At 41.6% G+C, this 16,290-nt stretch overlaps 1 protein-coding gene across 1 annotated transcript in view; it reads right to left on the bottom strand.

Annotated features, from left to right (window-relative positions):
- Nucleotides 1-2,037: 2,037 nt before the first annotated feature.
- COQ10A (coenzyme Q10A) overlaps nucleotides 2,038-16,290 on the bottom strand; it is a 67,738-nt gene continuing 53,485 nt past the window's right edge. Inside the window, exons 4-5 of the mRNA XM_073614003.1 lie at nucleotides 15,002-15,103; nucleotides 2,038-3,954 (exon numbers count right to left, since the gene is read on the bottom strand). Of these exons, the coding sequence (XP_073470104.1) occupies nucleotides 3,787-3,954; nucleotides 15,002-15,103 (270 nt within the window). The 3' untranslated portion in view covers nucleotides 2,038-3,786. The remainder of the gene's footprint in view (nucleotides 3,955-15,001; nucleotides 15,104-16,290) is intronic.

Genomic DNA, 16,290 nt, shown 5'->3' with positions numbered 1-16,290 from the left:
ATCTGTCTGTCTCTTTATGACAACTGACAGCTTGAACTTATATCATCATCTTGTTGCAATGGCATCTTAAAATCAGCAGGGATATATTAGAAAAAAAATTAACATCACAGTTTGGTGTGTGTGTGTGTGTGTGTGTGGGGCTGCAGACTGGTCAGAGTACCCTTGCCTACCCACGTCCACAGCCAAAAGCACCTACAATGGGTACATGAGTAACAGCGCTGGAGCATGGAACAATGCAAGAGGATGGGCTGGTCTGATGAATTACATTTTCTTTTACATCATGTGGATGGCCGGGTGTGTCGCTTTCCTGGAGAAGCGATGGCAGCAGGATACACTTGAAGCAGTGGTGCTTTGGGCAATGTTCTGCTGGAGATCCTTGGTCCTGCCATTCATGTGGATGTTACTTTGACATGTATCACCTGTCTAAACTTTGTTGCTGACCAAATCCATCCCTTCATTGAAACAGCATTCCCTAATGGCAGTGGCCTCTTTCAGCAGGATAAAAGGCCCTATCACAATGCAAAAATGGGTCAAGAATGGTTTGAGGAACACAACATTGAGGTATTGACCCAGCCACAAGATCTTAAGCCATCAAGCATCACTGGGACAACAAGTCCAATCTATGGAGGTCTCACAGGCTACTGATGGCTTGGTGGCAGATACCACAGCATACCTTCAAAGGTTTAGTGGCATCTGTGCCTTGATGGATCAGGGCTGATTTTTTTTTACTTAATCATTATTGAGTGAGTGGTCATAAAGCTATTAGAGTCAGTCTCTCACCAATTTCGGCATTAGGTTGACCATGCTGTCTCCTACAGCTATGACATTATTAAGGTTGGGATCCCCTTTATAGGAGGCCTATATGTGAACTCTTTTTTACCCTAAAGATGAGTTCCAATCTTTACAAATACTTGAAAACTAAAGCCAGGCTTTAAAAAAAAAAAAAACAAACACACACAAACATTCCTGCGGCGAGGTGGATGCAGGAATCCCCCTCGCCAGAACATTGTAATCTGGCAGGGAGGCCTTTGCTTGTCAGTATACATTGATCAGCACTGTAGTCCCTAATCAAATAAAAAATATTCCAGTAGGTCCATTTGACAGAAACCAATCTAACAATCGGCTTCTGTCAAACAGAGAGGGTTACACACAGCTGTTCCCTGTTGAACCTACCAAGCTTCAAACTGTGTACCCAGGTTTACTAATATTCTCATAAATCCTTTACAGCTGCAGCATATAGACTACACAGAATGTTTTATAGAAATAAAGATAAGATTACTACACAAATGCAAGAACAATGTCACCAACCATAGTGTAGTAATCATCAACTGACAAAATGATCAGTCATTTAGAAATAAAACATTTGTGAAATTATATATAATGCTTTGAATAATAAAGTGTGTTACTTGAAGCAATTAATGTCCAAAAGGCAGCTTCACAGTAGTATATTCAGTTTTAAAATGTCCATTCTACAGTTATCAGTGCAAATCCACAAAAGGACTGCGTATACGGATTCATTTACCAACAACAATGATTGCTGTGGTCCTTCAGTTATTTTTGATTCATATGCTATGAGCAAGCATGAGCACCCTCTATGAAAGGGCAAGGCTGTGAAAACAGATTTAGGGTAGATTCACACTTGTGTTGTAGTTACATTGTATAAAAATTCAGAAGTGATGTAGTGTACGGTATTTTTGAACAACTGTAATGATTAAACAAAAATCGTGTGAGAAAAATCTTCGTGCTTGTCTAATCGGATAAACTGTCATGATCGGCTCGCGAAAGCTGTGTACTAATGATCAGATTATCATACGTCTCTGAAAGCGGTATTTTTTTTTTTGTATGATATTCTGATCATGTGTACGAGCCTTTAACGTAAAAGGTCTTAGCGCTCAAAAAGACTTGCATTAACACATGCTGTGAATAAGCTCTACCTGTTAGCGCCGATAGTTCATGCCTGCAAGGCTTGGGCTTTCTAATATGGTTGGAGCCAGAGCAGTTTTGTTAATAAAAAGAAACAGGTTACCCCACCACATGTAATGTTTACAGACATTTTATTTATGCTTGTCCCTGTTGTTGGTTTGTTTTACAGCTCTATTTCTGATAAGCAAAATGTTCCAATGACTAAACACGACAGGAATAATGACAATGGCACATAGGCTAGAGGTGAAGACACAGCATGTCTCACAAGGACATGACTGGACCACTGATCTATTTTTGCCATCACATTAAAAGCAGACATGACCTCTGCTATAATCAGGGAGAGGCTTGAGGCAGAATAATTGAAGACAAGTGGTCCCTGCTCTCTCCTTGCACCTAGGACAAGGCAACAGCCGGTCACCGCTTTCTAAAACAGAGTTCAAATGTTCTCCACAATGTTGCTTAGTCAGCCTTGCCAACATACAGAAAGAACATTACCAAAAACCATACCAAAGCATTTAAAAGGATGATTTTTTTTTTTTCATTCTGCAAGTTCTAGGCTCAGGCAGCATCAGAAGCTGAATGGGCAGTATTGCACTCCATTGTAAACGGTTTTGCCACAATCACCCATAGCTTTGCATCTCTAGTTGTGCCTTTTGGGTCCAAGGTGAAGGTTAGCTTTGTTTCCATTAATCCAATGTGATCATTGTACCTCAGCATACATACATACTCTCTAACTTTTATAAACATTACAACTACACTTCACACTCAAGACACCGGGAACCAAACCCTTTTTTATATTCACTTTGCAGCAAGTTTGGAGTCTCTAATGTCAACTGGATTCCAGCTGCAGGCTCCCATGCATACAGTATTGGGCAGCGGCACATTCTGTCACTACTAGTCTTTCATCTAGCCCCAAATCCAGCATTGTAACTGCAAAGGTCCATTTGGCACAAGGCCCCATGTCTCCCAGCATGTGGCATCCAGCTGTTATAGCACCCAGATGTTATAGCACCCTATTGCATAGATTGTTTCGTGTCACACGCTGTCAGGGGGAAAAAAAAGTCAGTGTATTGCATCCCTGTGTTACTGTAGTTTGTATCCATTATAGGGTAGGGCCACCATGCACATATACCGTATATCCTTTCAAGATAATTAAATTACAGTAGTAGTTTAGGGCATTCCAAGTGTGCTCATTAATGAAAAAGTGTGCAAGTATAACTATTGCAGATTCGGTGGAAGATTGTAGATTCTATAATCACTAGGTTTACTTTTTAATCTCAGTATTCAGGGGGCTGGGACAGAAACTATTTAATAAAATCTTAATATATGCAGTGAAACGGATAGAGGTGCTATGTGAACAAGCAGATTAAGGCTAAGAACAGTGCACAGGACAGGCAAACCTGATTGCTGCACTGCAATAAAAAAAAAAAAAAAAATTAAAATGGTCTACCGTAGCGTGCACATAGCCCCGCTCTCCTAAAGTGTGCTATTTTTGCATATGAAAAGTCGTTTCATCAACTACATAGCCCCCTCTGGAGATTCAAAAAGTAAAAATAGATCATCACACACATAAAATACCCTCCCCAGCTGCAGCATGCTCACCTCACTCCTCCCATCGGACACAGATGATAACTTATACATATATTTTTCAGCACTATCAGATGTGAAATGAAATAAATATTTGTTTTAAAAAAAAAAAAAAACAACAAAAATAAACCTAGGTGTGGTTCTGAGCTCTTATGTCCCAGTGAGTGCACAAAGTTTTGAGACTCATGTTCAGTATACAATATGTGGACTTTGGATTGGCTGGCGCGGATGTCCTATCACGGTCTCTCCCTTGGCAGCATAGCCAGTATGTGGTCATCACGTCTGATGGATTTCATGAAACATGAGCTCACGGGGTATGGGTGTTTCTGGACCATAAGTCTTCCCTGCCCGTCTCTCAAAAGCCGCAACCATCTGCTTCACAACTTCATCAAAAAAGACGGTGGCCAGCTGGGAATGCAGCAAAGAACGAAACTCAAAGGATATCTGGAAGGTTTAAAAGGAAAAAAGAAAACAAATGATAAAGCAGATTTTAACAAAAAAAAAAAAAATTAAGAAATTATGAACACACACACAAAACACATGCAACCATAAGTATTCAACTCAACTGATCTAAAGAAATGTAAATTTTGATTAGGCTTTGCACAATTTTCATATATAAAGATTCACTTTTAGTAGGAAAGAGCTGGAAGCAGATGCGCACATGGAAAGCACCAACACAGATCCACGTTGCAGTCCATGCTTATTAGAACCAGATGCAGCCTGAAGCAAAAGCTTCAATACACTTTTTCCAAACACAAGGTGCCATAAGTCACTTGGTACATAGTGAAAATACACAATTCTATTTTGTTACCCATATGCACAAGATCTGACATCAATTTATAACAGTGATTTAGAAGTATTAAAGTGATATTAAAAGGCATCCTGCCCCCTCCCTCCTGCCAAGTGCCCCCAGAGCAAGCAGCTTGCTCTGGGGGCATCCAAGCAGGCTTGCTCCCAAGCCACTGCTCTGTGTGTTCATTCACACACAGAGCCACAGCTCAGACCCTCCACCTCTCTCTCCTCATTGGCTCACTGGCTGTGATGGACAGCAGCGGGAGCCAATGGCTCATGCTGCTGTCTCAGCCAATAAAATGGGAGAGTCCCCGGAGAAACAAGGCTCTCATGCACATCTCTGAATCGTGAGGGTTCAGGTAAGTAAGAAAGGGGGACTGCTGCACACAGAAGGCTCAAAAAAAAAAAAAAAAAAAAAATCCTTGAGCCTTTAGAACCACTTTAAATGAAAGCGTAATGCTACCAAAACACCCATGTGTTAATTAGGCTGCCAATTAATTCAGAAAAAATAAATAATAAAAAAACAGCTGGTCCTGCACAAGTAGATACGGTATTTCAATAATATCTGACAGAAAGATCTACCGAAAAAAGCTTTTCTCTTCCAATTCAAGAGAGCGAGTTTTTTTGTCTTGTTAAGTGCTTAAACCACAAATATTCCAACACTGGAAGACCTATGACACTGACACAAGCTGTTTACAAAACTCTTACATTCCAAGCCATTACATAGAGTGTTTGGAGTTGCTGCATCACTTGCAGAAGCTACTAGCATGAAATATAGTCAGCAATAAAGAGCAGTTCCAGGAAACACGTGACACTAGTCTGCTAAACTTCTAATGCTACCCAGAAAATACTCAAAAATTTAGTTATTTTCTATATTTATAATTTATTCTGATTTCCAAATTGCATACCACTCTTCTTACATGCGGAAGGTGGTTCTGCTTCATGAAGCCTATGCCATGTAACTTCCTCCCACTCTGCTCAATATATAACCAGACTCAGCCTTCTAAGGCAGGTTTGAACGGGACTGGTGGCTGGAAAAACTTCTTTGGTCATAACATTCTGCATAAGAGAAATAGCCTGAAGTGAATGCGTTTAGGATTAGCTATTCGCCCTTACAAATAAGTAAACAAAAGGCGATCCTAGATTACCAGATGACTGGCAAATAGGAGCTGCAAGGACTGGTAACCAACAGCTATACCTTTATAAAAATCTGACGCCCTGGCTGGATAGAATAGCTTTAAGCGTTACTAAACCCAGGACCCTGCATTGACTATATCTGGTCTCCTACAGTACACAGAACATGGAAATGCAATAGTCTTAGTAAATATAAACTGCTAAATACCTTTTCTCATCAGCAGTATATAGCAGTCTTGTGACTTCTATCAGTGTCTGGTTAAAGCTTGTAGGAGGAGTTTTCGTTCTCCTCGACTGTCCTATGAGGCTGCAGGACCCCCTGACCCTCTGTCTGGACAGTGCCGATTGACCCTGTGCTGATCACATGCACCCTCCCAAGAGAAAATAAACTCTCTAGCAATACACACCAAACTGAGCATGTTCTATTAGCAGATGGATTGGGGACAGTAAAAGAAGGGGGGATCAGAAGAAGACAGGATTAAACAGCCTTTTCACACAATGAGGAGGATAAACCCCTTAGGTTCCACACGGAGTATACCAAGCATGCCAAATGCATATACAGACTGATTTTACTGTTGTGGGTTGCGCAATTCTGATTACAGTGAACCTTTCAACCTATGACCAATTCATTTCAGATTACCTAACACAGGGGTGTCCAAACTTTTTTCAAAGAGGGCCAGATTTGATGAAGCGAACATTTTGCCTGACATTCTTTTAACCATTAAAATTTGGTCTAAGTGTGTTCGTCCGAGCACGAATACACTGCCCAACAAGAATTCTCCTGCCTTTGTGGCTGTGTGTAGTGAAGAGTCTAAGGATGAGCTTGGGCGTGTTATTTGGATATACTGTATTTATCGGCGCATAACACGCACCTTCACTTTAAGAGGGAAGTTTCAGGAAAAAAAAAAATTTTAAATAAAGAACTGAAGCAAAATAAGGGTCAGTTTCCATCAATGCAGCCTAATCAGTGCCCATCTGCTGCCCCACTATTGCCATAAATGCAGCCCCACCATTGACATGAATGCACCCTGATTCATGCCCATTTGCAGCCTTGGAGGGGACAGGGAGGGGGTGGGACGAGTGCCAACAGATTACATACAGGAGAAAATCCCATTTTCTTGGCGGCCTCTTTAATACAAAGTCCTGCCTCCTATGATGGACAGAACAGTTGTTCAATGGCAGCGCAGGAAACGGGACTTCCTATTACAGGGGCCGCCGTGTAAACAGAGAATGCTCACTCACTGTATGTACGGCACTCGTCCCACCCCCTCCCTTCAAGGCAGCTAGCATATATGGGCGGCACAGTGGTGTAGTGGGTAGCACTCTCACCTAGCAGTAAAAAGGGTCGCTCGTTCGAATCCCAACCATGACACTACCTGTCTGGAGTTTGCATGTTCTCTCTGTGCCTGCGTGGGTTTCCTCCAGATACTCCGGTTTCCTCCTACGCTCCAAAGACATGCTGGTAGGTTAATTGGCTTCTGTCTAAATTGGTCCTAGTATATGAATGTGAGTTAGGGACCTTAGATTGTAAGCTCCTTGAGAGTAGGGACCGATGCGAATGTACAATGTATATGCAAAGCGCTGTGTAAATTGACGGCGCTATATAGGTACCTTAAGTAATAATATTATATATCTTTTGTGGGCCCCGGTGCTCAGGGATTTGTTGGGGGCCACAAAAGATATACATGTCCAAATTACTAGGTGGCTGTTTGAAACCGGAACGCGGGCCGGACTTTGGACATGCCTGACCTAACAGAAACGATCAGGAAGAAATACAACACATTAAAAGTGCACAGGGGAACATAAAAGCCTTATGTAAACTGTATTAACGGGGGGCGTGGCTTGGACGTTCATGTAGGCAGACGTGCTTCACTTCAGCTCCTGCATCCTGGACTACAAATCCTGTAAAGAGCCACATATACCGCCGAAATAGACCGCATACTTCGCTCCCGGAGTGGAGCTACCCCCTCTAAGACACCCGGTCAACAGAAAGATAAAGCAGGGATGCCTAAAAACAAACCGGAGAGCGAACCCGCCGGCGGAGCGGCCCAGCATGGCGGACCTCCGCTCCAGCAACGTGGGGGGAAGGGATCCTACGCCGCCGCAGCAGCTAAACTGGGTCAATATGCCCACGACAGCAGCGCAAAAACCGGACATTATCTACAGTCATCCAGCGCTGGAAACTCTGCTAAGCATGGCTCTCCTGAGAAATCCACCCCTGCTAAACAACATGTACCTGACAAGATGGCGCCGGCGGCCCAGGGGGACACAGTGAGTACACCAAGCTCTCCTATTGCCACATCTGACCTAGCTAGACACTCTGATATAGACTCCTCAGAACCGTCCTTGCAGGACATTCTTACAGCAGTGCACTCATATGGCTCTTCTATTACTGAACTGTCAGCAGATATTAAAAGTGTGAAAGAGGGCCTGTTGCATATAAGGCAGGATATGCAGAAGCTCAGGGAGAGAACCACTGCTTTGGAGGGAAGAGTAAGCTCTTTAGAGGATGAATTACCCCCCATGGCACTTGATTTGCATAAAATATCTACAAAACATAAGGAAACAGCAGAAAGAGTGGAAGATATGGAGAACAGGCTGCGAAGATCAAACATACGCATAGTTGGCATGCCTGAAAAAGCTGAGGGGAAAAATCCCACTGATTTCATTGAAGCATGGCTGGCTGATACCTTTGGGAAAAATAACCTAACTCCATTCTTCTCAGTGGAAAGAGCTCACAGGGTGCCATCTAGACCACCGCCACCAGGGGGCCAAGACAGACCATTCCTGTTGAAGCTCCTACATTATAAGGACAGGGACATTATACTTCGTCTAGCCAGACAAAAAGTAGATATGGAGATACAGGGAGCTAAGATCTCTATTTACCCGGACTTTTCAGCTGCTGTACAAAAACAGAGAGCAAAATTTACGGAAGTCAAAAGAAGAATGAGAGCCATACCATTGGTGTACTCAATGTTATACCCTGCTAAGCTGAGGGTGGTGGCGGATGGAGCAGTTCATTTCTTTGATAGCCCAAATATGGCTGTGAATTGGCTAGATCGACACGAAAGACGCCTAAGAGGAGAACCTCGAGGTCAATCACCCGCCTGATGATTTTCTGGAGGGAGAAAATATTTACCTTCAATCCTTTGCTCACGACTGTTTTCATATAGGAGCATTAAGAAGAGGAGTATCTGAGTTTAATTGTTAACTTTTACTTAACGCCGACTACGTCTTGTGCCTTAAAATAAGATCGCAGGGCCCTGGCCCTCACTACTACCCCCTGCACAGCCCTGCGGGGCAATTACAAAAGTTCTTTTTCAAGAATGCCTAAGTTCACGGGCAACATGTTTTTTGGTTTTTATGGTTTTTACGTTTGGCTTTTTTGTATTGATTACACTGTTTTTCGATCTGGATTGCTCGGATCGCACCTCTGCAAGTGCCCAAGCTGCATGCTTCCGTCTCACTCTGACATAGCTGGAAATAACACATCTCTACACATGGATGATCTCTGTCTACCATCAAGTAATGACTCAAGTAACCTTTGGTCATGGTCGAGGAGGTATTTTGTCTGGGCGGTGAACACCTATAGGCATGACCATCCGGTATTGTACCCCCCCTAGGATTCAATGAGTAACAAGAGAGACACAATTCTTTCGTGGAACATTAGAGGTTTACATGATCCTATCAAAAGAACTGCATTACTTACTTACCTATCTCAACAGAATCCCACTATAATCTTTTTGCAGGAATCACATCTTACCGGTGACAGTATACATTTATTACGTATGTCTAAATTTCAGCAGCAATACCACTCTACCCATACTAGATACTCTAGGGGAGTGAGTATTCTTTTTTCTAGGTCCACAGCATTTAATAAGCAAGACGCAGAAATAGATGCTGAGGGCAGATATATCTTCTTGATGGGTGTATGGGAATCTCAAAAATGTATTTTTGCCAATATATATATACCTCCACCTTTTACACTAACAGTACTGCAATGTTTTGCTAGATTTTTGTCTAAATACCCCCAGTTGCCGGTGTACGTTCTGGGAGATTTTAACAGTGCAATGGATTTATCTTTAGATGTACGTAAAAAATACTGTCCCCAGGGACCTAGAATATACACCCCGCTGGCTAAGTTTCTGGGAGAACTTGGACTGATAGATATATGGCGACGCTCATCTCCTCTGCAGGCCCAGTTCTCCTGTCACTCGCTGACACATTCAACTCTATCTAGAATAGACTACGCTTTTGGGAATGAGTTAATTTGTCGATATGATCCAAAAGTGATATATTTGGCTAGGGGGTTGTCTGACCACTCTCCGGTGCAGCTTAGTCTAAACCTCCAAAAAACTAGTATGCCTGTACACTGGAAACTAAATCCATTTTGGCTCCAATTGTTCACAAACACTGAATATATGCAAATGAGCATTGGCAATTTTCTAGAAGATAATAAACATTCGGCTGCACCTGGGATGGTCTGGGACGCCCTGAAGGCATTTATCAGAGGGATATGTGTAAGGGAAATTAGTACTATCAAGACCAGGAGCAAACAATGGGCTGAGGATGTGGCTAAAGGGGTAGAGAGAGCAGAGGAGGTATTTCTGAAGGATCCTAACTCTGATAATGAACGGCAGTGGATAAATGCACAGAAGTTATCCCGCTCTGTACACCTGCAACAAGCTAATAATAAAAGATTTTTTACAGCCCAAACATATTTTGAGGAAGGAGAGAAAACTGGGCACATGCTGGCAGTGATAGCTAGATCACAAAACCCCTCTCAAATTATACATAACATAAAAACTAAATCGGCATTGCTAGTGTCTGATACACCGTCCATACTGCAAGAATTTTCATCCTTTTATCAGGATTTATATTCCTCCAAAGTTTCTTACTTAGAGGAAGAGCTGACACAGTTTTTGGAATCCATTACACTGCCCAAACTCCAGAGTTTAGATAAAAAACTTCTAAATGCTCCTCTCTCCCTAGAAGAAATACAACTTGCTATGGCCACGTTCCCCAATTCAAAAGCTCCAGGTAGCGACGGTATACCGATCGAACTATATAAAAAGTTTGGAGGAATACTCTTGCCAGAATTACTACACACACTCACAGAAGCAATTAAAGCTGATTCTTTGCCGGGATCTATGTATGAGGCGGTGGTAGTGGTAATTTTAAAACCGGGGAAAGAACCGGATCAACCAGAATCATACAGACCCATTTCACTTTTGAATACGGATCTGAAACTTTTTACAAAAATTATTGCCATGAGGATTTCCAAAGTGGTGTCTAAACTGGTACACCCGGATCAGGCCGGTTTCATACCAAATAGGTCCACGGCAAATAATCTAAGACGTCTCTTTCTTAACATGCAAATCCCCACAGATAATCAGGGACAAAGAGCTATACTATCGTTAGATGCCGCTAAGGCATTTGATAGTGTGGAGTGGGAATACCTATGGAAAGTATTGGCGAAGTTCGATCTTGGGGACACCATAATCTCTTGGATCAAGCTGCTATATAAATCACCTAGGGCCTGTATCAGAATCAATAACACCTTATCATCATCATTTGATTTATACAGGGGAACCCGACAGGGCTGCCCTCTGTCGCCTTTACTTTTCGCTCTGGCTGTTGAACCACTGGCGGCGGCTATAAGGGGAAACACAGAAATAGTAGGCTTTAGGCGGGGAGAAACGGAAGAAAAAATTGCATTATATGCAGATGATGCCCTCTTATTCTTAGGCGACACATCCACTTCTCTGATTAAAATTATGGAACTGATTGGGAGGTTCGGAAAATTTTCCGGATTTAAAATAAATTGGGATAAATCGACAATACTGCCCATAGACCCATTAGTAGGACCCCTTCCTCAAATAGCCGAACAAATTAAAGTGGTGAATAAATTTAAATATTTAGGCATAATCATACACCCTAATTTGAATCAATATATAAAACTAAATATAGACCCACTCCTCAAAAAATTCAAAGAAAAGCTTGTCAGCTGGATCCGGCTTCCGCTCTCTGTAGTTGGTAGGTGCAATCTAATCAAAATGATTTGGAGCCCACAACTACTTTATGCACTGCACAATGCCCCTATTTGGATCCCTATCCATGTGTTCCGCAGATGTAATACTCTATTCCGAGCACTGATTTGGAGGGGACAAGTCCCAAGAATTAAACTAGAAACATTACAGGAGATGAGGGACTCGGGTGGATTGGCGGTCCCAAACCCATTTTATTATTTTATAGCGGCTCAATTGCAACATTTAACGGGCTGGCTCCACCCTGAGTCTTCTGATCCTATTCGGAACATTGTGAGTACACAACTATCTTGTGATGGTCTTGTGGAGTGCATAGAGGCAGGCGAGTTGGGAGCGCTGATACAGCTCCCCACGCTAATACTCATTGACAAAGTTTGGAACAAAACAAAGCAACATCTCCAATATGACGGATATACAAACTGGTCACGAATATGGAATAATCGTAATTACCCGGAACTTGGCAAGTTGGAGAATTTCTCTAACTGGGGGAAGAAGGGAGTTCAATACATTCCACAATTGTATTATAGGGGGGTTTTACGAGATTTCCAATCAATACGCTCAGAATTTAATTTGCCAAACACCTCATTTTATCAGTATTTACAACTTAGACATGCCATAACAGCACAAAGCAAAACATCCAAATGGGAACTGGTTAAAACTGGGGTGCTTACACAACTAGTTACGTCATCATCCCGGAAGGGACAAATCTCCGCTATATATGGTTCCCTTATTAACCATGTATCTAGGGCAATGACTTTGGGCTGTAGGGGGGGCTGGAGAGAGGACATAGGGGAAATCTCAGATGAGGAATGGAGTAACATTCTAGAGAATGTACTTAAGGTGTCCCTGTGCCCCTCTCAAAAGCTCACTCAATTATTTATTATTCACCGTACATATCACACACCTGAAAAACTACATAAATGGCACAGGAGAGATGATCCACTATGTCCTCGCTGTCTTATTGACAACGGTACACTTATTCATATGTTGTGGAAATGTCCGAAGTTACAGAGGTATTGGGCCTCAGTGATAAACACTATTAACAGTATATGGAATATCAAACTTATAAATGACCCTAAACTTTGTTTACTAGGATGGTTGGATGAAGAACAGTACACTCCTCATACGTACACTGCCATTTTAAGGGCACTATTCTTAGCTAGGAAGCTTATTGCCAGAAAATGGCTATCCACAATGAGCCCTACAGTAACGGAATGGACTGTGGCAGTAAATGATGCTCTAATCAGAGAACAACTCACATATAAGCATAGAGGCTGTCCAAACAAATTTGTAAATATATGGGATCCCTGGCTAGACACACCTGGACTAGCACCATTGAGCTTGGTCCATAATAGAATTTTGGGTGGCAGAGTCCATACAGTAGGAACACCAACATAGAAAATAATATGGAACAGGATACAATGATATTGATCTAGAGATGGAAAATCTTATATTGTACGTGTGACGTCTGTAACTGAAACAAATGTGAGGTGGCAGATGGGCAATGCAGAGGCCAATATGTACATAGTTTGCCTAATCTAATAATAGGTATTGTTGACCCCGTTGGGTCCAGCGGAAAGTAAAAGAAGGAAAGGGAACAATACAAAAAGTAATTGGAAAATGACTAATAGAAGTTATATAGAACAAATAATGATCTGCAAAAATCATAATTATAACAAATGCATCGCACAAATGCATATAACTCAGAGATAACGATTGATAAGTGCATTATGAGGAATGTCAGGATGTATTTGACCATGTAACATTAATATTGGTTGTTCCCATGTACTATGACATTGAATTTAAACTATGTGCTGAAATGTAACAACTTGATTTACTGTATTCAATGGAATCTTATTTTTTAATAAAAAAAAGATCTGATTTAAAAAAAAAAAAAAAACTGTATTAACGGAAAATAAAATTCATAAACATTCCATATTAGTCTAGAACAGCAGAACACTGAGATCTACTCCTCAATGCCCAAACTGCAGCCCTTTGGCACTTATTGTAGGGCACTTGGAGCCCCCCTTGTAGGCAGTAGTGCGTCTTCCTACCTAGGTACATGGGTAGTAAAAGAAACATTCTTTGAGACCCATTCACACCACAGCTCGTGTGTCATTAACAAGCAATGCAGTGCTTTTTATTAGTAAATGTATTTTTTTACTTCAATGGCATGGAAATGTATTACAGTGTACCAGAATGTGCTGCACAACAATGCAATGTTCTACTTTTTGTTAAGTCTACACCGACAGCACTTTAATGTGAACTGAAGCAAGAGGACATAAGGCAAATGGCTTTGTTCTTGTGTGATAATGTGCCCGACTGTGTTGGGCAACATGTGCGTAACCCATTACACCAGGTACTCAAAGTTTTAATTACTTATTTCACTTAATTTTAATCTATTTATATACATCTCCCTGTTCAGTACCAGTGTGTGCGTTTTCCTAAAATTTTAATGCTTAATACCTTCTTTGCAGAGCTCTGCTGTCCTGTCATGTGACCTGCCTCTGCTTTCCTTCCCAATGTGAGTACAGTGGGAGGGGCCGAGATTCCCCTCTGATGAATGCAAGCGGACAGAGGGAGGTCACATGATTGCATAGCAGAGCACTGCAAATAAGGTATTAAGCATTATCATTTTAGGAAAATGCACACATTGTACTGAACCGGGATCTAAAACCGAGAGGATCAAAGTAATTAATATAGGTTTCTTTACTTTTTAAGCACTGGAGCAGCTGCAGGGAACAGAATTACACAGGCAGGAGAGGAGGAGCTCGGCTCTCACACAGAATACGGAAGAGACAAGGTGAACTTATCCTTTAAGAACTTTCAAGTATATATGGAGAATTCGTAACAGAAAAGGGAAACAAATTTGGCCCCAGCACATGTGACTTGTCCCATGGTAAGAAGTGGTGCGCACACAGGCTTTAATGAGAAGAATAGGAGACTTCACACTGCACATAATCACAGGCCATGAGGAAAGAGCGAGTGTGCAGAATCAGTGGCACTGCAGACAAAAGCAAAGATAGATGCCAGCACACCAAAAGATCTGCAGCAAGTAATGCAGAACTTTGCTTACACAACATACCACCAACAGCATTTTGGAGATGTGGAGGACCCCTTTATCAGGGTCTGTGTGGCCCCCCAAAAAAATGTAATTGGTGGCATGTGTGCAAGCTGATCTTTTGGTGTGCTGCTGTCTATCAATAAGGAGAGATGGATCGGTTTTCTGTCTTACAGTTGAAGAATCTATGTGAGCAACAGAAAATGCTTTTGACATCAAAATCACTTGTTATCACTCCACTTGGTTAGCCCTAAATGGCCCAGTCCTCAAAAGAGGAGTACAATGGCTAATAAGGGTAGAATTAGCAAATGTATAGCCATCTTCACTTCAGAGATCTTCCAACGCCACAGAACAAACAATAACCAGACTGGCTGCTTAGCGTGATCCTTAAATAAAAGGACTTTGAAAACAGTGTTGTCCAGTTCAATAAGATTATAATTATAGTAATATAACATACCGAAAAGTCTACAGTGCAGGTGCGAGGATAGCCAGGGATGCCAGGACTAAAACGCCAAATGGTTTCCAAATGGTTGAAAAGTCGACCATCTGTACAGATAGCCTATAAATAAAAAAAAAAACAAAAAAAACATACTAATTATTTGTGGTATTCATCTAGGCAATATGAACATTTAAACACACATAAGTCTCCCAAATACAATTTAATAAGTGTGTGCTTTCTTTAATGTTGAAAATATCTGTTGTTCCTGTGAGTGACTCATTCTGCCTGCCTTGTGGCAACTAAATGCAGGCGCGTCTAGACTCTGCAGTGTCGCCCCCACAATTTGCATACTCTAGATCAGTGGGGGAAAAAATGCCATGTCTATGGCTTACTGTGTCCCTTGATGCACCCTACTGCCTCTGTCACAGGCAGCATATTCTCAAAGGGTGGATCAAAGCTACTGACAGTGGCCCTTTCATAGAGCCTTGATGTAATTTGTTCTCTCAGCAGTCCTGCAAAAGCAGACCATCAATACTAGGCTCTGAGCCCCCTCGCCCCCAGTGCTCAGATCACAGAGGACAGAAAGTATTCACAGATGAGCTCATAAATCACTGATTAAAATTTATTTTTCAGGCATTTGTTGGATAACTATTCTATTGTAATATTCAAGTGTAACTGTAAAAGGATGATTTTTTTATTTGGCAGCCTGTGGCTTTACTTGCACTTTACGTGCATGCCCAGCCATAACTTGTTTAGTTTTGGATAGAACAGGTAGGTAAGGATTAGAACCCGTATCTCAGTGGCAACCATTTTACAAGAACGGAAATTAGATAAGATATGCAACAAAGCTGGTGGGGTTTTCAGCCTTCCCATATTGTACTAATAAAAATAATTGTGTTTATTCCTCCCTTCCTGTCAGGCTGCACATACAAAAAAAAAAAAAAATCAAAAATCTTGTTTAAAGTGATTATTCCCCAGCTGTAACTTTCCTGGCCTGAAGTAATCTTTAGTAATATGTTCTCTTCTCATGTCTTTTGACCTTGAAATCTACCTTACCTTTTAAAAGAAAACCATCTGGAGTGTATCCAGCCTGGCAGTGACTAATTTAGGTTTACGAACAGAAGAGACGATATTACGCAACAGCAGAGTTGCGTCTGCATGTACCCAATATAAATATTCAGATCTTTCACACACACCAATGTGACCTCAAAATAGTAATAGATGACAGCAATATACACCCAATCTAGGTTACCAATATTATATACAAAACTGACTCTCACATGTCTGCCAGGAGTTTGATCACACAC

This window comes from Aquarana catesbeiana, linkage group LG02 (assembly GCF_042186555.1).
Source record: "Aquarana catesbeiana isolate 2022-GZ linkage group LG02, ASM4218655v1, whole genome shotgun sequence".
Lineage (NCBI taxonomy): Eukaryota > Metazoa > Chordata > Amphibia > Anura > Ranidae > Aquarana > Aquarana catesbeiana.
This window is presented reverse-complemented; position numbering and strand designations above follow the sequence as displayed.